This window comes from Monodelphis domestica, chromosome 5, assembly GCF_027887165.1.
Source record: "Monodelphis domestica isolate mMonDom1 chromosome 5, mMonDom1.pri, whole genome shotgun sequence".
NCBI lineage: Eukaryota > Metazoa > Chordata > Mammalia > Didelphimorphia > Didelphidae > Monodelphis > Monodelphis domestica.
Genome location: NC_077231.1, coordinates 268,485,822 through 268,513,597, shown reverse-complemented (window position 1 = coordinate 268,513,597; position 27,776 = coordinate 268,485,822). Strand labels below are relative to the sequence as shown.

General features: G+C 35.2%; 1 protein-coding gene across 2 annotated transcripts in view; it reads left to right on the top strand.

Moving 5' to 3' along the window:
- SLC39A12 (solute carrier family 39 member 12) overlaps positions 1-27,776 on the top strand; it is a 114,180-nt gene that overhangs the window by 21,058 nt on the left and 65,346 nt on the right. For both annotated transcript variants that reach the window (XM_007504911.3, XM_007504910.3), the window contains exons 5-6: positions 18,439-18,617; positions 27,508-27,679. In XM_007504911.3, the coding sequence (XP_007504973.2) occupies positions 18,439-18,617; positions 27,508-27,679 (351 nt within the window). The remainder of the gene's footprint in view (positions 1-18,438; positions 18,618-27,507; positions 27,680-27,776) is intronic.

The following is a 27,776-nucleotide window of genomic DNA, read 5'->3' as shown; positions in this document are numbered from 1 at the left end:
ATTTGACCTCAGACAGTTACTAGTTGTGTGATCCTGGGCACGTCACTTTACCTCAGATAAATAAATTTTTTTTGTTGTTTACTTCAGATCCTCATTTGTAAAAAAAAGGAAATGGCAAAGCATTCCAATATCTACCAGGAAAATCCTAAATGGGACCACAAAGAGTTAGACACAACTGAAACAACTAAACAACCAAGTGACTTTGTGCAAGTAATTTATCTTAGCTGGGCCTTAGTTTCCTCCTGTATAAAATGAAGGCATTAGACTAAATAGCCTCTGAGATCTTTTTGAGGTCCAGAAATTGGGAAGCTCTGACTAATTTTTGTCTTTTCATCTTCATATTGTAGCATCATGTCTGTCACAATGTATGTGCATAGGAAATGACTTTGAATAAAATTTGATTGATTTGGATTCAATTAGAAGTCCATAGGATTTTGCAACAAAGAACTGTTGGATGGACCAGGAGAGAAGAAGGTTTGTTCTGGACTTTACAAACAAGGAGATTTTAAGTTCAGCAACAATGAAAGAAAGGCATCCATTGCAGCCATCATGTCTTCATCTGACTTTAGTAGATAATCTGACCTCTCTGGAGCCTCAGATTAAAAAGCAATAATAACAATGATGATAATAATAATAATGATGATGATGATGATGATGACTTCAGGAATTTTATCCAAATTCATTTGGTTAGTTTTGGAGGCAGTCCAATGTTACCATCATGAACCAGTGGTTTCTGCTAAATGCAGAGATTCATTTAGGGAAAGGGCTCTTAACCTGAGTTCTATGAACTTGTTTTTTTTTTTCTTAATTAAAAAATAACTATTCATCAGTACAAATGGTTTCCTTTATAATCCTATGGTTTTTTAATTTTATTCATTTAAAAATTTTATTCTGAGAAGGGAGTCCATAACATTGCCAAAAGGATCCAAGACACACAAAAAGTTTAAAACTTCTGATTTAGTTATTCAGAACTGAATAATGTGTAATTAAAATAACTATTTAGTGAGCTCATTGAAATTAATCAATCACCTGCTTTCTATATGTCAGATATTGGGTCAGGCCATGGGAATTCAGGTACAAAGAATCAAAATGTTCTTCCTCACAAGGAGCTCATGTTCTAATAGAAGGGACAATTACCTATAAAGTATATATAACTTCATTATTATTAAAGAAATATTAATATATTCAAAAGAGCAAAATGTATGGTAAATTGATGGGAAGGTACCCATGCAGAAGGTAGGGCAAGAAGGAAAATAGTAACTCTGTGAGTCAGAGGGTAGAAAAGAATGAATTCCAGACACTTGGGTTGGTCAGTAAAGAAGCGCTGAAACTGAATACAATATTGTATGTGTGAGGAAGCACTAGACCTGTCTGACTGGAATCCAGTGTGAGAGGAGACTCAAGGGTATGCTAGTAAATATTTAACAACCAGCTCCCTGGGAAAAAGTATGGCAAAACACATTTTTAATTTGATCTGCATTATTGACATTTTCTCCATTACTTTCTTTAGACTAAACAATCTAAAAAAGAATAAACCTAGAGCTGATCTATAGCATTAGGCAATTTCTGAGTTGTAAATACTCATACCAAATATTTTAATATATGTTTATTTCATAAAATATTTCTGAATTATATTTAAATATTTTTAAACATTTTTTTTAAATTTGGGCTTCCAAATTCACTTACTTCCACCTCTCCCTCACCCATTGAAAAGGCAAGTCATATAATATTGATTTTACATGTGAAGTCATTTGAATCCTATTTCTTTATCAGCCATGTTGAAAAGGAAAACACACAAAAAAGAAAAATAAATAGAAACATATGCTTCAATCTGCTTTCAGGTTCATCAGTTCTCTCTCTGTAGGTAGATAACATTTTTCATCATGAGTCCTTTGGAATTATCTTATATCATTGGCTTGATTAGAGTAGCTAATTCTTTTTGCACTATGAAAAATAAAATATATTTGTTTATTTTTAATAGAATTTATTCACAGATATCTCAATCGCTCCCTCCTCTCCCTGAACCAGAGAGGGTATCATTTGAAACAGGGATATGTGTATATAAATTATTTCTTCCATGTTTATATTTAACAGTTCATTCTTTGGAGGGGACATTCACAAATGTTTCTTCAAATATTAATTCAGTGGCTGTATATTATGTTCACTTAGTTCTACTCATTTCACTCTTCATTATTTCATGTAGGTCTTTCCGAGTTTTTTTAAAAAATTAATCTGCTCTACACTGAAAACTTAACCATCAGCTCTTGATGGCCAGTACAAGCTGACTTTAGAACAAACCTGGAGAAAGGATAATGCCTAGTTTGAGTTGGAATAGAGAGTTTGGGAACCAAGTTGTTTAAGGCTTTAAAAGCTGAGCAGAGATTTTATATTTTCTCTAAGAAGTAATAGAAAACCACCAAAGTTGGTTCAGTAGGTTAGTTACTTATTAGATTTATGCTTAAAGAAAATTACTTCAGCAGCAGTGTGGTAGATGGACTGGATTGGGAGACACTTAAGGCAGGGATACCAGTAAAGAAGTTGTTGCAGGATAGGTAGGTAGCTCAGTGAATTGAGAATCAGTCCCAGGGATGTGAAGGTCCTAGGTTCAAATTTGTCTTCAGACACTTCTAAATGGTGTGACTCTGGGCAAGTCACTTAACCTCCATTGCATAGCCCTTACTATTCTTCTGCCTTGGAGCCAATAATCAGTATAGATTGTAAAATGGAAGGTAAAGATTTTTTTAAAAGCAGTTGTTATAATCTAGGAGAAGGATGATAAAGACCTGAACTAAAGTAATACCTATTGGAGACCCTAAGCATGACAAGTTTGTTTTGATGACTTTGAAAGTCAGAGAAAACTAATCAAACTAACTGCAGCAAGGGCTTGCTTATTTTGCTTTCATCCAAATTAGGATTAAAAATAGGGCATTTTGATCAATCGAAGGGGTTCTACAGATCTAGGTAAGGCAGCCTTTTCCCTTTACAAAGAAGGCATACCTTTCTATGAAAGAATAGGTTGTCAAAAAGTCATCCATAATGACCATAGCCAGGATGACTAGCTCTGAGTTATATCTTTCTTGTTATCCTCAAACAGGCATTCAGAAGTAATAAAATTCATCAAGATAAATGTGTTTAAAAAGCAATCAATCACAATTTCAAAATAGGAGTATGATTTAGATATAAAGGATAATACCATAAGCAAATTAGGGGAGCATGGAATAATTTACCTGTCAGATCTTTGGATAAGAGAAGAATTTATGACCAAAAAAGAGATAGAGAACATCATGAGATATAAAATAGATAACTTTGATTACATTAAATTAAAATTGTTTTGCACAACAAAAGCAATCCAGTCAAAATTAGAAGGAAAGTAGAAAAGCAGGAGGGGATTATAACAAGTCTCTCTGGTAAAGGCTCAGTTTCTCAAATATATAGCAAACTGAGTCAAATTTACAAGAAGTCAAGTCATTTTCCATTTGATAGATGTTTTTTCAGATGAAATGTTTAGATGAAGTCAATAGTTTGTAGTCATATAAAAATGCTTTAAATCAATATTGCTCAATGAAATTCACATTAAAACAATTCTGAGGCACTGCTTCAAACCTATAAGATTGGTAAATATGACAGAAAAGGAAAATGACAAAAGTTGGAGGGAATGTAAAAAAATTGGGACACTATTGATGGAATTGTGGACTAATCCAACCATTTTGGAGAGCAATTTGAAACTATGACCAAAGGGCTATACAACTTATATATACTTTTTGACTCAGCAATATAGCAGATGTGTATCACAAAGAATTTTTTTAGAAAGAGAAAAGGACTTCTATGCTCAAAAATATTTGTAGCACCTCTGTTTGTAAAGGGAAAGAATGAAACTGGAAACAGAGAATATCCATCAATTGGAATATGACTGAACAAGCTGTGGTATATGATTGTGATGGAACACTGTTGTGCTATAAGAAATTATGGGCAAGATAGTTTCAAAAATAACCTAGAAAGACTTTCATGACTGATGCAAAGTGAAGTGAGCAGAACCAAGGGGGCATCATTCAAAGCAGCAACATTATTGTGGGAGGATCAGTTGTAAATTGCTTAACTATTCTCATCAATATAATGATCCAAGATAATTCTGAAGGACTTATGATCAAATAAACATGCTACCTACTTCCACTGAGAGGACTAATGAAGTCTGTGTACAAAGTGAAGCATTTTAAAAAAAATTTATTTTCCTTGACTTTTTCTTTGATCTCTGTTTTCTTTTACAATATGATGAATATGGAAATATGCTATCATGATTGCACATATATAATATATATCAAATTACTTTACTTCTCATTGAGGAGTGAGAAAAAGAAGGGAGGAAGGGAAGGAGTTTGCAATTCAAATAAAAAATTAATGTTAAAATTGTTTTTACATATAATTGAAAAAAATAAAATATTTGAAAATAGAAAAAAATTAGTCAATCTGTCACCAAACAAGAATTGGGCATCTTATTTGATCAGTGTGCTTATACATAGAATAAGGATTTTCTTCAGTATAAGGGAGGTATAAGCAAGTTTTTAGGCAATAGGAAATGAACCAGTAGATAGCAAGAGAATGAAAATAAGCAAACATGTAGTGATAATAGTGGAGGGAGGGCAATCTGTTGGAGGACATTGAGAGGGAATGGGATCACTTGAACAAGTAGAGGAGTTAACCCTGATAAGGGGTAAAGTCACTGCTTTATGTGAGTCAAGGGTGTAGGAGGCTAGAGTAGTAGGAGGTATCTGAGTGATGGGAAATGGGGAAGAAGGAAAAAATGGAGTTCACAATTTTTTTTTCTGTAAAATAAGAACTGAAGTTTTTAGCTAAGTGGGATTAGGAAGAGTCACGGGAAGTGTGAGGGCAGATGAAAAGGTTTGGAAGAGCCCATCTAGAGAGTTGCATAGTGAGTTGATAAAATAAGGTACAGTAGGATTGTCTAGCAGCAGTCAGGACCAAATCAAAGTTGTCTAACATAAGTCTGTAGTTGACCAAATCAAAATGGTTGCATGATTTCTCCACCTTCCTTCAGCAGCACATATGTAGGAACAACGCTGTTGATTGATGGGACTGATCTAAGCTGAAACTTGACTAGGCATAATTGGTGATATGATAAGGAACCTAAGGATTCAAGAGAAAAGAAGGTGGAAGCAGTTCACCAAAGGATCAAGATGGGAAGAAGAGGAGAGAATGGCTAGAACAAGGGAATTGTCTCAGGAGAGAACTGAATGGTCAAGTGACTGGAGGTTGCAATGTGAAAAAAAAAGAATGAATGAATGAAGCTATATAAAAGAAGGCATGAGTGGTAAAAACCGAAAGATTGTATCTGGATAAGGGGATTTTAGAATTATTGAAGCTAGAATACATTTGTAGATTTTGTGGGATAGTAAGGTTATGGGGGAGAACCTGAAAGTAGCAATAGGGATTCAGGAGTATTTCAACTTTCCTGCCTTCAAATAGTGAGCCAAGGAGAATGAGTGATGGTACAGCCAGTACTGGAAAGGATGGCAAAAGAGTCTATTATCAGAGGGAAATTAGACTTCAGAAAGTAGGAAGAAGCAAAGATTTAAGATGAAAGGAAGTTTACTGTCATTCCAGAAGGCACAGAGGATGGGCTGAGTAGAGTTAGGATGAAAACCAAGGAATAGCCATTAGATTTGTCAATTAGGCTATAAATGGTAAATTTAGAGAGAGCAGTTTCTGAACTGCAGAGAGTTAAGAAAAGAGTGAGAGGGAAGGGAGTGGATGCAGGAAACGTATATGATCTTCTCAAGAAACTTGGCCATGAAAAGCAGGAAATATAAGATGACAGTGGGGTTGAAATGGAAGTTTTTTGAGGATGAGAGAGACGTGACCTTATTTGTAAAAAACAAAGAAGATCCCAGTAGACAGGTAGAGATAGAAAATAAGTAAGAAAATAGGAATGATGTAGGGTTAATGTGCTGGAAAATATAATATGGAATAATATCATTTGTGGATAAGAGATGAAGAAGGAGAAAATATCAGAAGGTGCCCAAATGATGTGAAATGAGTAGAGGGGAAGAGGAAGCTCTTGGCTAATAGCTTCATTTTTTAGTGACATATGAAGCAAGATTCTCTGCTGAAAGAGTGGAAGAAGTAGGAAGAGGGGAAGTGAGAAAGAGCCAAAGGAGATTTGAAGAGGGATGAAAGGGTTGGGAAAAGTTGATGGGATGTGCGGCATAGTGAAAGTTTTTAGGAGGCATAAAGAAAGGATTCAGTTAAGGTTATGTTGCATAATTTTATAGTGGAATCAATCAGCATAGTTTTAGAGACAGACTTTACTGTTTTTAAGTTCCCTGCAGATTTGAATTTATCATTCTTTGTTATATGCATGTGTTTTAAAATGCACTTAATAACAATCTGGCATTAAAAAACCAAATGGTAACAAAGGAAATGGCAAATGCCCAATATGGTTACATAATCACATGTACTTGTTAAAACTTTTAAGAAGATTCTAAGTACATTTTGATTCACAGGGAAGAGAATGAAAGAGCATGTGGGTGTTTTAGCCATTGACTAAGAGTATAATCAAACCAGATTTCCATTTTGTTTAATATTTTTTTAGTAATGAAAAATATAATGAAGTCCAGAGCAGAAGTAGCCAGGAACCAAGAGTATCTCTTCATTAAAGCTCTTGTCTGGGATTGCTCATATTATGAGACAACTAGGATGCCTAGTGAATAGAGTGAACAACCTAGAAGCTCAAATACCTGGGTTCATATTTGGCCTCAGATACTTAGTGTATTCCTGGGCAAGTCATGTAATCTCTGTCTACCTTAGTTTCTTCATACGTAAAATAGCAATAATAATAGTACCCTCCTCCCAAGGTTATTATGATAATAAAATGAATTAATACTGGTAAAACACTTTGCAAACCTTAAAGCAAATATAAGTATTATTATTATTATATAGGAATTTGGTATCATCTTTGAGAAGGATGATAGTCCAGTTCAAATTATTAAGTGTCTTTGTCTTAAACTTTCTTCATCACTGGGATCTATTTATTTCCCCCAGCCCTTTTACCAATTCGTCCCTCTATTCAAATCAACACTTCTTTTTCCACCCTGCCCCCATCCCAAACTCTTATTATACCCAGGCATCCAGATTTTTCTTTCCATTGGGAGGAAAATTATCCATCAAACTAATGGATCTCAAAACTTAGGGTCAAGGCAACTGAGTTCAAACTCCAGATGTACCAATGTGACTTTGGATGACCTACTTAAAACTATCTGGATCTCAGTTTCTTCTTTGAAATGAGAAGTGTTGGATCCAGGTGATCACTAACGTCTCATGTATCTCTAAATATAAATGATCATATGAAGAAGCTAATTACTCCATGTAATTTCATTTTAATATTGAACACTTGACGTTCAGGGCAGAGTTTAATGAAGAGGTCTGATTTTCTAAGGGTAGAATTTGAGGTTCTACAGTATGTGAGATGAAGATGTTTGAATCAGATGGTGCTATCTGGTAAAGTTCACAAAGACCATTCAGATGACATAACTTTCTACGTGAGAAGAGGTTCATAACAATAGGAATGTTAAGAGTGTTATGTTACCTAAGTGGAGATTGTAACTTTTATGTTAATATTATTCACACCTAAACCATGCATATTTCTGCAAAATGTGCTCATAATTCCTGACTCCCATATTCCCACAGATAGTCTACCACAAAGTAATCTAACTTTGCATATCTTTTACTAGCCAGCAGTGGAGATATATAATTTTAAAATTTTGCTTCTCTTTCTTTATTCTTGCTTTTCTGAAAAAACTCTGCTCCAAGGAGAGGATCATTTAATATTTGTTGGTTGGCTGATTGTTATTTATACATATCTAGGATGGTTAATTTTGCAGCCTCAAAACACCTATTGTTTGAACATGGCAAAATATGGTTCCAAATTTTGCTCTTCTGACTATATTCCATACAAGTAATTTTGGAAATTATACATTCTGGAAAGAGGCACCTATCTGCAGATGATAAATACACTTATGAATGCTTGTCCCAGTTTACATTATTCAGATGATCATCTGCTGATGGAACCAGCATTATCCAAAGGGATAGCCATCACTATATTTATTAATGATTCATTTAGAGCACCAATAGTCAAGTAGGATCCATGGCAATATTCTGGTTCTATCTTTGGTAGAAGAATTTGAAAAAAATCTAGGTATCTTAATGGAAGGTATTTGGAGTTAATAATGGGACTTGACCGCTAAAAAATGTTTATTCAATATTAGAATATGTTGCAAGAAGCATAGTATCTATAGTACTAGGGAGGTGATAGTATCTCTCTGTCTCTGTTTCATCACCCCTAGTCGGAAAACAATCTAGATGTTGCATTTTAGGATGGCTATTGATAAACCATAAAGCCCAAATAAAAGTAATGAAAATGGTGAAGATACTTGAAATAATGCTATATGGACATCAATTTAAGTCAATTTAAGTAAATGAGGATGTTTAGGAATAGATAGAGTGCCAGACCAGGAATTAGGAAGATTCATCTTCATGAGTTCAAATGTGGCCTCAGATACTTAGCTGTGTGACTCTGGGCAAACGACTTAAGCCAGTTTGCCTTAGTTTCTTCATTTGTAAAAAAAAAAATATGAGCCAGAGAAGGTAATGACAAACCACTCCAGTATCTTGGCCAAGAAAACCCCAAATGGAGCCATGAAGAGTTGGACATGATTGAAATGACAGAACAACAGCAAAAGCCTGGAGAAAGAAAAACTTAAGTGGGTAAAAATAGCTATCTTCAAGTATTTCAAAGGCTTTATTATGAAAGAGGAATTAAACTTGTTCTGCTAAACACAAGAAGGCAAAATTGGTAGAAACTGCAGAGATGCCATATTAAGTGTAATGTCACGAAAATCAAGTTGATTGGCTGTCCAATGTGGTCTTCAAGATAAAGAGGGGAATGGACCCCTCAAAAAGTCCAAAAGGAAAGTCTAGATTGCCATTTATCAACTGTGTTTCTCCAGAGAAGAGTTGGATTGGACAAATTCTGAGATCCTTAAAATTCTTAAATGCCATGATTCTATTTTATTCTGATATCAGTTTGAAGAAGGACTTTAATGGAATAGCTAAAGAATCATAATAAAAAATAAAAATAATAAAATTAACATATAGCACTGATTACATGCTAGGCACTGTTCCAAGCATTTTACAATGATCTGATTTGATATTCTCAATTGCCCTGGTAAATAGTTACCATTATTATCCTCATTTAAGAAATGAGGAAATTGAGGCAGAGAGTAAGAGACTTGGTCATGATTATATAGCTAGTAAGTATGTGAGCCCAGATTTGTATTGAAATCTTCTTGACTCTAGGTTGTACTCTATCCTCTGTGTCACCTACCTGAAACTGTCATTTTCCCTGTGCTGTTTTACATAGGACCATAGGATAATAGATTTAGAGCTAGAAGGGACCTGGGAGTTAATGTAGTTAAATTACTTAGTTAAGGTCAAACAGTCAATAAAAAGAACCACGATTCAAACAAATTTATATTCTTTTTTGTTTGTTTGGGGGAAGTTTTTAATTTCATATTTTATTTTCCCTAATTATAAGTAAAAATTATTTAAAATTTTTTTTTAATTTTGAGTCCTGAATTCTCTCCCTTCTTTCCTCTATCCCTTCCTCCTCTGATGAGACAGTAAGCAATATTATCTAGATTTCACATGTCCAATTGTGCAAGGCATTTCCCCATATTAAGCCTTTTTGTGGAAGAAAACTCAAACCAAAAAAAAAAGAAAGTGAAATATGGATGTTTTATTCAGTCTATAAATTCTTTCTCTAACAACAAATGGCACTTTTCAGCATGAATTCTTTGCGAATGTTTTGGATTATTGTATTGCCAAGAATAGCTGTTATTCACAATTGTTCATCAAACAATAGTGCTGTTAATGTGTATAATGTTCTATCTTTTTATTCTGTCCATCTTCAAAACACATTTTTTATATTTGGTTTTGATATTGACTACATTTTCCCCAATTTGTCCTATCTTTGATCTGACTTCCTCTTCTCTTAATTCATTTCCTTCCTGCTTTCCTGTAAGGTAAAAATGATTTCTATCCCCAAATAAATGTGTATATTCTTCCGTCTTTGAGTCAATTTTCATAGGAGCAAAGTTTGAGTGTTCTCCTCCTTACTTCTTCCAACTTCTCTACTGTAAAAGCTCTTTTTTTGGTGCCTTTGTTATGTGAGATGATTTACCCCATTCTACCTCTCCCTTCACCTTTTTCCCAAGGCATTCTTTTCTTACCCCCTAAATTTTTTTTAGATAACACCCCATTAGATTCAATTCATGCCCTTATCTTCTGTCTATGTACATACCTTCTACCTGCTCTAATAATGATAAATATATTATTAATTACAAGTACCATCTTCCCACATAGGTATGTAAAGAATTTAACGTTACTGAATGTCTTTTGATTCCTCTTTCCTGTTTACCTTTTTATGCTTCTCTTGAGTTTTGCATTTGAGAAGAATCAAATTTTCTATTCAACTCTGATATTTTCATCAAGAATACTTGAAAATTCTTTATTTCTTTGAATGCCCATTTTCCCCCTGAAGCATTATACTGTTTTGATAAATGATTCTTTGTTGTATTCCTAGCTTTTTTGCCCTTTTTTGCCCAGTGCTGCTAATTCTTGTATTATCCTGATTGTGGCTTCACAATATTTGAGTTGTTTCTTTTTGACTGCTTGGGTTATTTTCCACTTAAATCTGGGAGTTTGGAAATTTGGTCAAGAAAACTCTGAGTATGCATTTTGGGATCTCTTTCTGGAAGGGGTGAGTTGATTTTTTTAATTTCAATTTTACTTTCTGGTTCTATAACATCAGGGTAGTTTTCCTTCAAAATTTTCATTTTTTATTTACAATTTTTATTGCTTCTATATTGGTTATTGTTGTAAGAAAATATTCATATAAAACACAAACCCAAAATGAAAACATAAATAAAATAAAGCAAAAACTCATATACCTTGATCTGTATTCCAACTTGAATAGTTCTTTCTCTGGAGATGTATAGCATTCTGGTACATAAGTCCTTCAGAATTGTCCTGATCAGGCCATTGTATTGCTGAGAGTAGCTAAGACTTTCACAATTGATCATTTTACAGTATTGTTGTTCCTGTGTATAATGTTCTTCTGGTTTCTGCTTATTTCACTCTGCATCGGTTCATGTAGGTCTTTCATGCTTTTTATGAAATCATCTTGCTTAGATTTTCTTATAGCAGCATAGGATTCTACAATTTATTCAGTGATTCCCCAATTGATGGATATCCTATCAATTTCCAATTCTTTCCACCCAGAAAAAGAACTGCTATTAAGTAAGTCCTTTCCACTTAAAAAAAAATCTCTGGGATATAGACCTAGTAATTTTATTATAGGAGAAAAGAATATGGAGTTTTATTGCTTTTGGGAATTGTTCCAAATTGCCTTCCAGAATGATTAGACCACAATTCCACTAACAATGCATTAGTGCCTCAATTCTGCCATATTCCCTCTTACAATTATCATTTTTTCTTTTCTGCCTTATTGATCAATCTGCTAGGTATACGGTGGTAACTTAGAGTCATTTAATTTCTTTTCTAATCAATAGTGATTTAGTACATTTGTTTTCATGACCACAGTTTAAGATCTGGTACTGCTAGGCCCCTATCCTTCACATTTTTTTCATTAGTTCCCTTGATATTCTGGATCTTTTGTTCTTCCAAATGAAGTTTGTCAATTTTTTTTTCTAATTCTATAAAAAAGTTTCTTGGTAGTTTGATAGCTATGGCCCTGAATAAGTAAATTGATTTGGGTAGGATTATCACTTTTAGCTCATCCTACCCATGAAGAATTAATGTTTTTCCAATTATTCAGATCTACTTATAATTAAGTGGAAAGTGTTTTATAGTGTGTTCATATAATTTCTGTCTTTGTCTTAGCAAATAGATTTAAAAATATTTCATACTGTCTAGGTGATTTTAAATGGAATTTCTCTTTCTAACTCTTGCTGCTTAGTTGTGTTGGAAATATATAGAAATACCAATGATTTATATGGGTTTATTTTGTATCCTGAAACTTTGCTAAGGTTGTTGATTATTTCCACTAAATTTTTGGTTGATTCTCTAGGATTCTTTAAGTAGACCATCATATGATCTCCAAAGAGTGATAGTGTAGTCTCCTCATTGCCTGCTTTAATACCTTCATTCTCTTTCTTCTCTAATTGCTATTGCTAGCATTTCTAGTACAATGTTAAATAATAGAGATGATAATGGGCATCCTTGTTTCACTCCTGATCTTGTTGGGAAGGCTTCTAACTTATTCTCATTACAGATGATACTTGCTGATGGTTTTAGATATATACTATATATTGTCTTAAGGAAGGGCCCTTCTATTCCTATACTTTCTAGTGTTTTCAATAGGAATAGGTGTTGTATTTTGTCAAAGGCTTTTTCTGCATCTATTGCATCTATTGAGTTAATCATGTGATTTCTGTTGGCTTAATTATTTTGTAACAGTTAAAATTTAGGGGAGACTGAGGCAGGTAGAAATTAGTTTCTCTCTGCAAGGAGTATTATATTTTTTAGAGGTTTATTAAAGGTTAAAGATTAAAGAAAATACAGAATAAGAAAAAACATGTGCCTAGGCCAGAGGCCTAGGCAAGATAACCTCACATCACAGAAGAGATGCATCTGCTCCAAAATAGAAGTCCAAAAAGAGCCCCAAAAACCTTTGCCACCAGCTTAAATCCTTCCTCGATCTTGGCCCACCTCAGAATTCCCGTGAGATTACAAAGCATTTTGGGGAAGTGGAGCAAAGGCTTGTGGGGGTTGTAGTCCTGTATTCGAGTCTATTTTTTATATTCCTCCATTTGATCCTCTGGGAAGAAGTCCTTCCCCAAAGGATCATAAAACATAATCAATTTAAAGATTACAATAATTTGAGGATAAGAGAAAAAAACCAATAATTGCTGAACGCATTGACAAAAAGCCAGTTAGGGAGTGGTCCCCTTTGGCGTGAAAGTATACATACAAATAAATGTTCAATCAACCACACCCAAAGTTCAATTTTGTGCAACTTGTGGTCTGGAGGCTTCTTCCTGGTATCTTCTCCAACAGTTCAGTTTCTGGATTCAGAGAGGTAGCATCTTCTTTACCTAAAATTCTTCTCAAAAGGAATCTAAACTTTGCAATTTAAATAATGATATTTTTTACATTCCCCCCGTTAAGAGGGTGATTAAAAAAACAGGATCACTTAGGGATGCATGGCTGAGGTATGAGGTATATGAATCAATTGGCAAGAGAAATTAACAAGATATCAGAAAAATCCAAAGAAAAAAGAAAAAACTGGATGAAAATATAGACTATCAAAGTCTTATGTGAAAAAATTCTAAGTAAAAAGAGAAATAAATCTATAACAGGTCTTTGAATCAGGGCCCAATCAAAATGATCTAAGCAATGATGCATTTACCCAGTCAATAGCCAGGACTACAGAAAGGTACCACACTATGGAAGGCAGAAAAGGGGACCAGATTATAGGAGCCAAGGTTTCCGGGATACTCATCTGTGATCTTCAGAGTGAGTGTGGACACAAGGAAGGCCTCCAACTTAACATAGGTCAAGTGTCGCAACCTCAAGTCTCACACTAGGTTGTATTGGCCTGGAAGTGCATCAATCCATCCTGGATTGGGTTTTCTTTGACTCTGTGCAATGGCTCTTGTGTGTATCTCTTGTCCTGGAATCAGAAAGAATCATTAAGCAAAGTCCCATAATTTATTTAAATAATTAGTTGCATCGTTTTTATAGTCACAAGCTTTTAGGGAATGCATTGACAAATATATCTTAAACTTGTAGCACTGAAAAGTCAAAAAGTTAAAGAAAATCTTAATGCTGATGACATGTGCTTGAAATATAAAAAAGAGAGAAAAAAAGTAAAAAAACTGAAAAAGTATATTGCACATGCAAGAAAAATATAATAATAAAAGAGCTTTAAAAATTCAAAAATATAGCTTATAATCATTGACACTCTGTGTCAGCTAAGAAAATATAAAATGCAAGGCTTTCTCACCAAAAATGAGATCCATTTCCTCTTAATATCTGGCCATGATCACTGTGAGTAGAAGGCAAATGAATTGAACAGTAGTACAAATATGTAGTATCAATATCCCCAAAATTCTCAATAGCCCAATTAATTACAATAGCAAACAAACACACTTTCACATTTCACATAAGTTGTATGACATTTAAAAGCCTATGAATTGATGGATATTCATCACAATTTTTACAAACGCAGCAAATCTTTCAACCTTGGTAATAAACATATATATATATATATATATATATATATATTTAAACAAGGTAAAACTCATCTTGGGTTAAGAACATAATCAAGAAATCTAGATATAGATTCTGGTGCAAGTAAAGTAGTGAGCTGAAGAGTATAAATAAAGGGGTGCTCCTTTTTCTTGGAGGCTTTTTAGGGGTTCAAATGCCCTGAGATTAACTGCCCAACTTCCATTCACATGTGGGAAGGTTGGGGTTTATAAAATGTATTTCACTTCAGCTATTAGAATGGGCCTTACCTCGTGGTAGGGGCAGGCAAAATAACCAGAGATTGTTTAAAAAAATTACAAAAATCATATTTAAAAAACCCTTAAAATCATTTGAGATATTTACCACATTAATTTTTCCAAAGGCTGTTATTCAATTGTAACCAGTTCTGATGAAGTCCATCTATCTCTATGACAATTTTACAAAGGCAAAAATAGAAAGGCTGTTTTTTCATATATGGGCTTAATCACTAATATTTTTTCAGCACAGTTATAGGGGGAAAACAACAGAATTTCAAAACTCAGTACATTCAAAATAAATTCAATCAACCTTCAGTGTAACATAATAATATTCGATCCAGTAATATATGAACTTAAAATCACAAAGTTAAACCTTAAACAAAAAATGCAATAGAATACAGAGATTTTTATAAACCATTAGAGTCTGAAATGCCTTAAAATCATAACCTCCAGTCTTTAAAGTTCCTTAGGTGTGTGTTTTTTGTTTTGTTTTTGTTTTGTTTTAATTAATTATCCATTTAAATGTCTATTGTCCAAAAGCAGAGTGGTAAGGGCTCGGCAATGGGGGTTAAGGGACCCGTCCAGGGCCCCACAGCTGGGCAGTATCTGAGGCCAGATTTTAACCCAGGACAGAATATCTTCAGGTCTGGCTCCCAGTTCCTTGAGCCACCCATTTGCCCCTTCAAAGTTAAAGTTGAATCTTTGGGCTGAATCTGCTCCCTGACAGGCAGGTGAAGTCAATGAAATTACCAGAAGAGTCAAAAGGTATCCTTTTAAGCAGCTCATTGCTATTAAGTTTCTGTTTGAAAAAATCTGTTTCTTCTCCTCTCCCTTTTCTCTCTCCCCTGCTCTGATACCTCCTCCTGCCCCAGTCCACGTGGAGCCAATACGCCCCCCCCCCCCTTTTTGTTACCTGCCAAGGATCTGGGTTTGTTGGGCAGGCCGGTCATCAGGTGATTACAATCTTGGTTGAATCAGGTGGGCCAGGTGAGAGAAAGTCTGCTGGGCCGGGGCCAGAGCCAGAGCACAGACAAGCAGGGCCAAGCAGAGGGGGCAGCCCTTGTGGGGCCAGGAGAAGTGGCTGTCCGAAGCGGGCGGAAACAGGCAGGCAGGAGCTGATCAACAGCTTTGTAAGGGTAAAACAAGACAAGCTGGGCCAGGAGCTCGGGCACCAGGTGAGAGGCTGAAGAAGCAGGAGCAGGAGAGGGCTGCAGGCAGGACCTGATCAAGATGGTTTTCTAAAAAGCATCTTGGACAGAGGTGGCTTAAAAAAAATCATTATCTAGGCTAAAAAATTTGAGAAGTTCTCATCCAATCTAGTGGTCACCATAAACTGTAACAGTTAAAATTTAGGGGAGACTGAGGCAGGTAGAAATTAGTTTCTCTCTGAAAGGAGTATTATATTTTTAGAGGTTTATTAAAGGTTAAAGATTAAAGAAAATATAGAATAAGAAAAAACACATGCCTAGGCCAAAGGCCTAGGCAAGATAAACTCACATCACAGAAGAGATGTGTCTGCTCCAAAATGGAAGTCCAAAAAGAGCCCCAAAAACCTTTGCCACCAGCTTAAATCCTTCCTGGATCTTGGTCCACCTCAGAGTTCCCGTGAGATTACAAAGCATTTTGGGGAAGTGGAGCAAAGGCTTGTGGGGATTTTAGTCCTGTATTCGAGTCTATTTTTTACAATTTACACGTTCAATTATGTGGATGGTTTTTCTAATATTAATCCATTCTTACATTCATTTTATAAATCCCACATGGTCATAAAGAATAATCTTTGTGATAACTTGCTGAAGTCTTTTTGCTAGCATTTTATTTAAGATTTTTGCATCTATGTTCATTAAGGAGATTGATCTGTAATTTTATTTCTCTGTTTTTGGTATGCCTGGCTTTGGAATCAGTACCATATTTGTGTCATAAAAGGAATTTGGTAAAACTCCTTTGCTTATTTTCCCAAATAGTTTGTATAATATTGGGATTAGTTGTGCCTTAAATGTTTGATAGAAATCACTTGTGAATCCATCTGGTCTTGGAGATTTTTTCTTAGGGAGTTCCTTGGATGGATTATTCAATTTCTTTTTCTGATATGGGATTATTTAAGTATCAAATTGCCTCTTTTGTTAATCTAGGCAATTTATATTTTTGTAGATATTCACCCATTTCAACTAGATTGTCATATTTATTGCCATATAATTGACCAAAATAGTTCTTAATAATTACCTTAATTTCCTCTTTGTTAAAAGTGAGGCTGCCCTTTTCATCTTTGATACTGTTAATTTGATTTTCATCTTTTTTATTAGATTAACCAGTCCTTTATTTGCTTCATTAGTTTTTTCAAAGTACCAGCTCCTATTCTTATTTATCAGTTCAATAGTTCTTTTATTTTCAATTTTATTAATTTTTCCTTTAATTTCCAATTTGGTTGTTATCTGGGGATTTTTTTATTTCTCTTTCTAGTTTTTTAAGTTGCATTCCCAATTTATTGACCTCTTCCCTCTATGATTTGTTGATATATGCACTCAGGTATATAACTTTTCCCTGAGTACTGCTTTGGTTGCATCCCATAGATTTTGATAAGTTGTTTCCTCGTTGTCATTCTCTTAAATGAAATCAATCATTGTCTCTTTGATTTTTTGTTCTTTTATCCATAGGTTTTGAAGAATTTGATTATTTAGTTTCCAATTAATTTTAAATCTGCCTCTCCACAAGACCTTATTGATAATGATTTTTATTGCATTATGGTCTGAAAATATTACATTTATTATTTCTACTTTCTTATATTTGTTTGCAATGTTTTTATACCCTAGTACATGGTCAATCTTTGTATATGTGCCATGTGCTGCTGAAAAGAAAGTATATTATTTTTTATACTTGTTTTTCTGCAGATAACTATTACCTTTAATTTTTCTAATATTTCATTCACTTCCCTTATTTCTTTCTTATTTATTTTTTGGTTTGATTTATCTAGTTCTGATAGAGGAGGCCTCCCACTATTATGATTTTACTATCTATTTCCTCCTTAAGATCCTTTAGTTTCTCCTTTAGAAATCTGAATGCTGTACCATTTGGTCTATATGTTGAGTATTGATATTTCTTCATTATTTATACTGCCTTTCATCAAGATGTAGTTACCTTCCTTATCTCTTTTAATTAGATGTATTTTTGCTTTAACTATGTCTGGCATCATGATTGCTATTCCTGCTTTCTTTGTCTCTATTATAGCCCAGTAAATTTATCTCTGCTCTCTTACCTTTACCCTATGTTTTCCTACCTGTCTTAAGTATGTTTCTTGTAGACAACATATGGTAGGATTCTGGTTTTTAATACATTCTGCTATCCACTTCCTTTTTATTGGTAAATTCAGCCCATTCACATTCACAGTTATGATTACTCCCTGTGTATTGCCCTTCATTTTGACTTCAGGTCAGCATTCTTAATTAGGTATCTGAAGGTAGATTCAAGGGTCTCAGAAATCCCTTCTGTCTCTGGTCTCTGATTTCATCATCTTAGAATATCTCCTGAGGATAATAGGGTTTCCTCATTATCCCTTACAGATTTAAAATATTCATTAGAACCTAATTTCCTTTACAAAATATCCCCTGAGCTATGGTCAACAATCTAAAATGAGTAAAACAGATCACAGAACTATCAGATTTAGAGCTACAAAGGGACTTAGAGTGAATATAGATAACCATTCCCATTACTACAGAGGAGAAAACAATGTATTTTTACCTATTATTTACATAATTAACTCATGATTTTATATACAGTATTTCTTCCCATAGATTAAAAATGACAACATGTACTCTGACACTGGTTTTTTTAATGACATTTCTAGAAATAGACCAGCTTCTAAATCTTCTTTGGACCAAAAGTCCATGTAACAAAAGAGAACAAATGTTCCCACACAAAAGGAGATGGAGAAACTTGACCATTCAAGACTGGACCCATCTCAATCTTTCAGCTTCTGCTACCCTGGATGGAGACTCTAATGACAATTCTGCAGCCTTGAACCAGGTACCAACTTTGTTCTTCTTATCCCCAATGAGTCTCATTGATCAGAAATTATTTGGAAAAGTCAAGGGGTTGTGAGGGAGAAAGCAAATTTAAAGATAATTGTTGATTTTTGTTCTATGAATAAAATATAGAAATTTCATAAGTCACATAATCAATTTTGGAAAGTAGAAGAATAGTTTCTTTTCTTCACCTGATTTCTCCTGCAAATATATGTAAGACTTGGATTATTAGGAAAAAACATGTACATGAATTATTTCCTTTGGGCCAAAGGACAGTACCTCTATAATTACATATACTATAGCCTATTACAGTGGAAAGAATTCTTGATTTGGAGACAGAATCTTGATGTGAATCACAGATCTATGTACTATTTACATGTGACTTTGGGCAAATCACTTCATTTTTATAGGTCTCAATGTCCTTATCTGTAAAATGGGAGGGTAGAACTGGAAAATGTCTAACATCCCTTCCAATTCTAAAAATGTATGATTTGTAGAAATTTTAATGGATCCCAAAGAAATGTCAAACATTTCTACTATAAATCTGATTTTTAAAATGTTTTTATTCTAGTTCAAGGGTCCTTAACCTTTCATGAATTAAGGACTTTTTTGGCAGTTTGGTTAAGCTTGTGGGTTCCTTTCTGGAATAATATTTTTTGCACACATTCATAATTGAAGGTGAATTTCAGTTTTACAGTAGTGAAAATAAAGATGAACCCCCCCCCCCATACACATACTTCACAGACCCCTTGAAATCCATCAGTGGATCTAGTGATGTGATGAAAGCCAGTTGTTAAATTTTCAGTGTGAGCATTTATATCTCAGGAATGAGCAAATGTCTCAAATCAAGCCTTGATTTGCTTTGTTAATTATATAGACTTGAGAATATGATGGAGAAAATGTTAATAAAGCAAATTAAATTTAAAATGTGTTGTACATATGTTGTTTTTATTTTAAAGACCTAGTAGTTAAATAGTTATAAGCATGTCATGTCATGAACCCCAAGGGAAGAATCCCTGTTTTGGTATATAATTATGCTTCAGTGGAAAACTCTCTCTAAAGGGAAATGAGAAAATTCAATTAGTGTTTCTCCTCCTTTTTATTTAAAAAAAAACCTTTACTGTCTGTCTTCATATAAATGCTCTGTACTGGTTCCAAGAAAGAAGTGTGATAAGGACTAGACAATGGGGGTTAAGTGACTTGCCCAGGGTTATACAGGTAGGAAGTATTTGAGACTAGATTTTCACCCATGACCTGGTTCTCAATCCATCAAACCACCTAGCTGTCCCCCAGTTATACCTTCCTTCTAACATTTTGCTAGAGGCAGGCTTCTCTTTAAACTTCCACTGATGCCTTTCTCTGCTGCTTATTCAGTGCTCTAGAATACAGAAAGCAATCACTGCCTATATCAGTGGAAGAAATATCCATGAAGTACTGAGATGGGACATCTGCAATCTCTATTGCATAAAGAGAACAATGGTCTAGTCGATATTTGGACCAAATTCACTATGAACTTGTGATCCAATGATGTTAGCAGGCCATGTGGAGAGACAAAGTGCATTCTAACTGGCTTTACTGTATGGGGGCATCAGACACTTGATGCTGTAGCAAGATTTCTAAATTCGGGAAGATTTTCCTGCCTCTACCAAAAACAATTTGCTCCATGGATTTCTACTGTTTGTATAGAGATCTAAGATTGTTTAATAAAGTTCAGAAAGTCTCAAAGGAATGAGAGACTTTAAGGAAAGTCCCTTTATATATATTTATACATATATAATATTTAAATACATTTATATGTTGGATACATATATGTCATCTTTGTATATTTATATTAGGAGAAAGATGGAGAGACAGACAGGGGTTAGGAGAGAGCGGGAGGGAGAGAGATAGAGAGACAGAGAGACAGAAAGAGACAGAGACAGAGAGGGGGAGAGAGAGAGAGAGAGAGAGAGAGAGAGAGAGAGAGAGAGAGAGAGAGAGAGAGAGAGAGAGAGAGAGAGAGACAGAGAGAGACAGAGAGAGACAGAGACAGAGAGAGAGAGAGAGAAAGAAAGGATAAATAGGGAGAAAAGAGAAATATTATGTGCATTTGTAGTTGAGGTACTAATGTGTATTGATAGAAAGTGTTTATTTATCTGGAAATACCCATACCAGTGGTATCACAGGTTTAGTATCTAGCCCTGTATTTATGTGATTTGTCACTGGATGCTGAAATTAGTCTTTTAAGAACAATGGTCCCAGATAAGCAAATTTCTTATGCTAAAAGAGCCTTATGTCTTCTAAGGTTTCTCCTTTCTTTTCCTTTGCCTTGAGCCTTGTCTAGCAAACAAGGACCTTAGAGATCTATAGATTCTAGTTTTGATGAATGCAAGTAATAATTGGTTTTTAAATATAGCTATGAAAAAAATGAAATAAGGGACAAAAACAACATTTTATGTCTGTGTATGCATACTCACATGCATGTACTTTTTATATCTTCAGATATCTATGCATTTGCATTGTGATTTAGAGATTCTATACATATTTTACTTGAGAGTAAGCACATATTCATATTCATAAAATATACATATCTTATCAGTGCCTAGGAACTTCTGGGAACTTCCTTTACTAATGCATATTGGCATCTTCTTTAAGTAACCCAACCTGAAAGAGCTGCCTGTGTCATAGAGAAGTTAAGTGATTAACTCAGGTTCACACTACTAGTCTGGATGAAAGGTAGGACTTTGGTAATAGGATTATCTTGCTTGGAGGTCAGCTCTGTAGTCAATATGCCATGCCCAATCATATATACACACACACATATATACAGTACGTACATATATATTTAATGTTCCTCTAGTCTTTTTCAATGCAAATACAGTTGTTGTTTTTTTTTTAGAAAAAAGTCTAACATCTTTTGTGTAATAAAAACACTGGTATTAAAAAATTCAATAAAATAATTCCATGAAATATTTATTAAGCACCTGCTGTGTGCCAGGGACTGTGCTAGGCTCTGGGGAAACAAAGAAAGAAACAAAATCATTCCAACCCTCAAGGAGCTTACCTACTTTCTGAGGGTAGAAGACCAGTGGGATATATCATTAATACAAACCTAAGAAGGAAGAGAGTACTACTACCAACTGGGATCTGGAACACAATCCATCTATGACTGTAGGTTAATTCCACTTGAAAGTATAAGTCACTAAGCAAGTCCTTCTAATGACAGGAAGAGAAACGAGTGTTCTAACCTCAGTTCCATGAACAGAATATGCTAAACAATGAACAAATCTGGAAAATCAAGCCCTTTCCCTGTGAAAGGAGAGCCAGTGCTTTCATCCAGGCACATCCTGATCCAAATGATCTGGTTTGGTTTTTAATGTCTGATGTCCTCATTTCATTCACAACACACTAGACTGAAACAAAACCTCACTGCTCCTATTCTCTCTGGGCCAAAATTGAGAATTTTCTCCTCCTGCTGTTGGAAGGTCAATATCTAAAAATCTCATTGTACAAAGGGGGGAAAAATGAAATCTGCTCAGGTAGACACATTAGTGAATCAATACAGGAAGGTGTCTGATGTGTCCATGCCTATGATCAATGCTCTGGCCAACTGGGAGTAGTCTGTGTGACATCTCCAACCTGGCACATGTGACGTGACCATGCAAACAGTTGTCCTGAATTGTGAGTAATCCTCCAGGTGCCCCTTCTTGAGATTAAAAGACTAGAGTTAGTAGGCAAAGTATGAGCAGCCTGCCATTTTGAATTAGGGTATAGGGGTCTAAGTCTTGCACCAAATGCTGCAAACAAACCTAAGACTGGCATCTTTTGTAGTTTCTCTTAAAACTTCACATGGAATAGAACTTCATATGGGATCCTTCAGATTCACTATTCCCTAAGAAATCTGATTTCATCCATGCTCAGAAAAATCTGATATAATAAGCAAAGAGCTGGGTTTGAAATCAGGAAGACCTTGGTTTGAATCTTGCTTCTGACTTAAAGGTGTGACCAGGAGCAAATCATTTAGGCATGCTGTAAAGTGGGCATAGTAATATAGATGAGATCTTCTCTCCAAATGGTTGGGAAGCTCAAATGAGAGCATATTCAGGGGATTCCAAAAGTCATAGTGCAGTTTTAAGGGATTAAAGCTGGATACTAAATGGAGGATGCTACCAAGATGCTTCAGCAGACAGTTATGCAGTTCTATCACTAGAGGGCTGATTGTAGTCAGATCCAGAGACTATTCAAAAATGGAGAGAACAAATGGAATATCTGGAAGTCATTGGTGTTAAATTTTAAGCTTAACATGCTGACTTTTGAGACACTCTGTGTCAGGCTTATGAATTTTACAGCACTGCATAACTGTTATGTAATTGTTATGATTTTTATATATATTCCATCTTCTGATGGATATATACATATATATCCCAATTTTTCATGCTTTTCATGAATTGTTATGGCTTTAAAAAAAAATCCACCACCTAGTGGTCATCAGCTTTCTGGTGATGAGTATCTTTGAACTTAGTGAGGCTAGTTCTCTGATAAAAGATACATCATCAGAATGGCATTCAACTGGTATAGTCTTTGGGAAGCCAGAACCATCTCCATGCCATGAGGAAGTTCTTGTAGAAGAAAACAATTACAACATGCATCTGAATCAAAATAGCAGGAGGTCAGTGCACTTGCCTGCTGGGTATGTTAGGAGAGACAAGGGAGCCACCAGTATCAGAGGAAAATCAGATTGTCAGTGAGGGTTATTTAGGAACACCAAGAAGTAATATGAGACTGCAATATGGACCTAATAATGGGAAAGAAGTAGCCACCATGGGGTTGTATGGAAAAGAATGGGTTAGTGGGAGCAAAACAAGAGAAGATGAAAGGAGCACACATTTGTCTTGGTCATGCATCTCCTTGTCTTAGAATGACAATTGGAGTGAGAGACAATTTGGGTCCCCTACCTCAAGTGGCTGCTACTAAGGCCACACAAATACAGCATTATACCCATTCAAGGAGGAAAATAAGGCTGGCTCTGTAATACCAGATCCAGTCTATTTGACTAAATTGTACCAGTTGACTCAGTTTCCAGTTCTACTCATGGAGAAAGATATATATTTGCTCAGCATCACTGAGTAATCTATTGCAGGACATTTTTCTTTCATCATTATCAGTTTATTATAGGCTTTATAATTTTAAGTATTATGAATTATCTTAGTGACCTCAAATGACATTCATATTCATGATGACAAGAAATATTGCAAACAATAGTGGTCTAACTAACTCAGGTGCAGTTAATAAAAATCTAGGGCTCAAAGGATAGAAATTCTAGACAGAATGGAAATTGCAATCTGGTAAGGGAAGTTATTCTAGAACTCAGTATTATTCTCAGGGTCAATATTTTTGTTTCTTAACAGTATACTGAGGAAAGATACATGGCCTCTATCTCCCATTTGCCTTTTCATTCCTTTCTTCACTAGCTAGACATTTTCCATTTGGCGATTTTCTCTAAAGGATTCATCATCGGAAGTTTGTCGCTCATTTTTATTTTTATCCTGATCTTTATTTTTAGCATGCATTTATGTTCCATTAGCAACAGATGGTACAAAAGAGAATTTCATGTAGGGTTCCATACAAATTAGATCCTTTGTAATTTCAAGTTAATTTTCACGTATTTTTCATATGATCACATCACCCCCAGAAGTTTCATTTCTAAGCAATTGCAAATGTTTCATTATTAAATATTATAACGAGAAATCAATTGATTTATTAGAATTTCTCATTTACTATAACAATGGAAAGACAACCTGACATAAAGGAGCAAAAACTGGCCTTGTAACCAAATAGAACTAAATTCCAATCTTTCCTTTGATTACATAATGGCAATATGATGCTGAGCAATTTCCTTAATCTATACTCTAGGCAACTCTTTAAGACCAATTTAGAGAGAAGGAATTGACCTATATTTGGAGAGACAGTTTCCTAATCTGAGAGTCCTCTGTACCAAAGATATCAAAGAACAAATCTCTATCCCCCAATCTAGCATTTTGACAAACAAACCATCAAGGTTAAAACCTTATTTTGTTGCAACTGCACACCAGTGAATTACAAAGGTTATCATTGCAATTTGAAATATGTTGTGTCATAACATCTATTCACTCTTCGTAAAGCAAATTTAATCCCTTTTATTTTTCATAGATAATTCACAAAATGAATCAGAACTTGAAACTGCTAAAAGTCATTAAAATTTTCTTAGAAACTAGTTCTACTGACCGTTTATTCAGTTTCATAATATACTCACTGGGTGTTCAGGGAAGACTAGCACCCCTGATGTGAGGGCTTACTGAGCCCTTTTTTGGGGCTGCTTTCCTTCACTGGTGTCCACCTGCCACCCAGCTTTTACCTGTGACTCCGAGAAGTTGTAGCATGCACAGTGGCCACACACCAGTAAATGCTCTCATGGCAGACTGGAAAGACAAAATTGAGAGCAACCAACAGGACTCAAACCCATCTACCCCACACATGTGAAGACTTCCTCATTGGAGTAGGCAGATGAGAACAAGTTGTTTTAACAGCCATGAAGGTGGCTAACACAGGCTCTGTGGAGCACTTAGATGGAAGACACCAAAGATATCCACTACCTGTGACCCATCCCCAGTCATTCTCTTGTCTTGCCAGTGGACATCAATGATTCTGAAAGAGTGAGGCTGATGACTTTGGGCAACTGTGACTCACTTAAATCCAATTTATATGTAAACCAAAAGATATTACCCTTGCCATTTTACCATTTACCATTTCATTATTTTACTCCTACTTCAAAATTCTTGTGACAATAGGCAAGTAAGAAGCAGAAGGTGAAGATACACTGGGAGTTGTGATGACAACTTTGCACATAGGCAGCCCAGGGCATAAGGTCGTCTTCTAACTGGATCAAAAAGAGCAATACGATTTGGCAGCTCCCCAGATGTCTAGGCAACCTTTTAAAAGAATGGCACTGCATTTTGTACATCAAAGAAGATGCTGTGCTCTATGAGCAAAACATAATTGCAGCAACTCAAAAGAAACATTAGATGTGCAAATTTAGAGACACCCTACCCCAAAGATTCATACAGGCACTTTGTTTACAATCTGTGGTATAGCCTTCCAGGCTCATATTGGTCTGATCAGTCATAGTTGGACACATTCTACATTGATCCCAACATAGCGATGATTTCAAGCATAAAGAACAGCAACAATATACTAGACAATGTTTTCCAGGAATGGGAAGATGGAACTCAATATAAAAAGGTTGACCACTAGGACTTGTCATCACTGTCTAAATATTCTCTCTTTTTTAAAAGTATTTTTATTTCATTTGATGTGTCCCAAATACATATAAAATAACTTTTAGCAATTAAAAATAAATGTTGAGTTCCAAATACTCTCTCTTCCCTCTGGCTTTCCTTCCTTCTTAAAGAAGCAGGCACTTGGATTTCAATGATACCTACTTATTTCCATATTAGTCTGGTTGAAAAGACAACACAAACTAAAGAAAATAAACATTTTAAAAGCTGGATATTCTCTTTACATGCAGCTGGGTCTTGGTTCTAGAGAACCCAGGGTCCAACAGCACACCAAGCACACAGAGGACAAGTGAATATCTAACTGCCTTTCTCCCACTAAGTTTCAGCAGTCAGGATCCCACCCCAAGGCACAGAAGGAAATAAGATGGAAATTCAGGACTTCTGAAGACAAGCTGAGACTACCTGCTTCCTGGAGCTTTACTTGATAGTTCTAGTCTCCTTCACAAGGGAAAATAAACCTTCCAAAAGATAAGTCAGTCTGACAGTCGTAACCAGCAGTGAAGCCAGAAATAACTTCCCTTAAATATCTTGACTTATTAACTAGATATGGTAGAAGCTTCTGAAATGCATGATGTGGGGACCCAACTATGTTTTTCTACCTTGAACTTGTTGGCAGTTCATCTGTGACTGACTGAAGCCTGTCTGGTTGTATCTACATGATGCCAAGAACAAGATAAATCAGTCAGTTTAGTATTAGCTAATTCAGTTAGAAAGTAAGTCAGGGGTTGTATGTGGGGTGTTGCAGCTAAATGGCTCGGTGGATTACAAATCTATAGATGGGAGGTCCTGGGCTCAGTTCTGACCTCCAATACTTCCTAGCTGTGTGATCTTGAGTAAGTCACTTAACTCTCATTGCCTAACCTTTTCTGCTCTTCTGCCTTGGAACCAATACATTGTATTCATTGTAACATGGAGAAGATTCAAAGAAAAATTCAGTTCTGATTGGTTTTTAATCAATATGCTTTTTGACAGAACTGATCACTCTTCAACCATATTATGGGAGGGAATGGTACCATCAATTAACGTATTTATTGAGACTCATTTATGCCAACAGCAACAATTTCTACATAATCTTTATTCCCCTCCCCTTTTGATATTTTGTATTACTTTTAAAGATGCCTAGAGATTGCTAGCTGAAAACAATAACCTTATTACCCCAGAGCATGTATTTAGAGTGCATTGATCTCCAGAGACTCTTGGTCCAAAAAGCTATTTCTCCTTAAAAACAACAACAAAAGCATTGGCTTAGGAAATGTGGCCAGAGTTCTAACCTACTTCATGAGGTTTCTGTACAGAATCTCATTAAGCATGATTGCAAAACACTTTTTAAAAAAGGCACAAGAGAAATGCTCAGAAATAATTACAATGATGAGAATGATAGATTAAATTTTGACCAGTGGATGGAGCGAATCCTCTTTGTTCATGAAAAATGTTCTCCAGAAATATGCTTGATAAACTTCATTTTTTTTTCCATTTTAAAAATTCCATTTAGTTCTCATTCATTCTTAAAAGAATGGGCAGGCATACTGAGCTTGATCCAATGGTGTGGTTAATAACAATACACATTTTCTTGCTTAGGCTTGCTTCTCTGCCAAGGAGCTTGTGGAGATATTTTTACCGAACAGTCATTCTCCTATTTCCAAGGAGCACTTCCAGCAAATCAGCCCAGCGATCATTCAGCAACTACTCAGTTGCTCTTGCCAGCTCACAAAATACCAGCAAGCCAAGCTACCACCGACAGCCCTAGAAAGTGAGTTGTCTCTCTTGACTGTGTGGTTTTATACTATGCTAATTCTCTTGGAGGTTTGTATATATTTCACTCTCTCTAAAGACTGCAAGTATGAGCT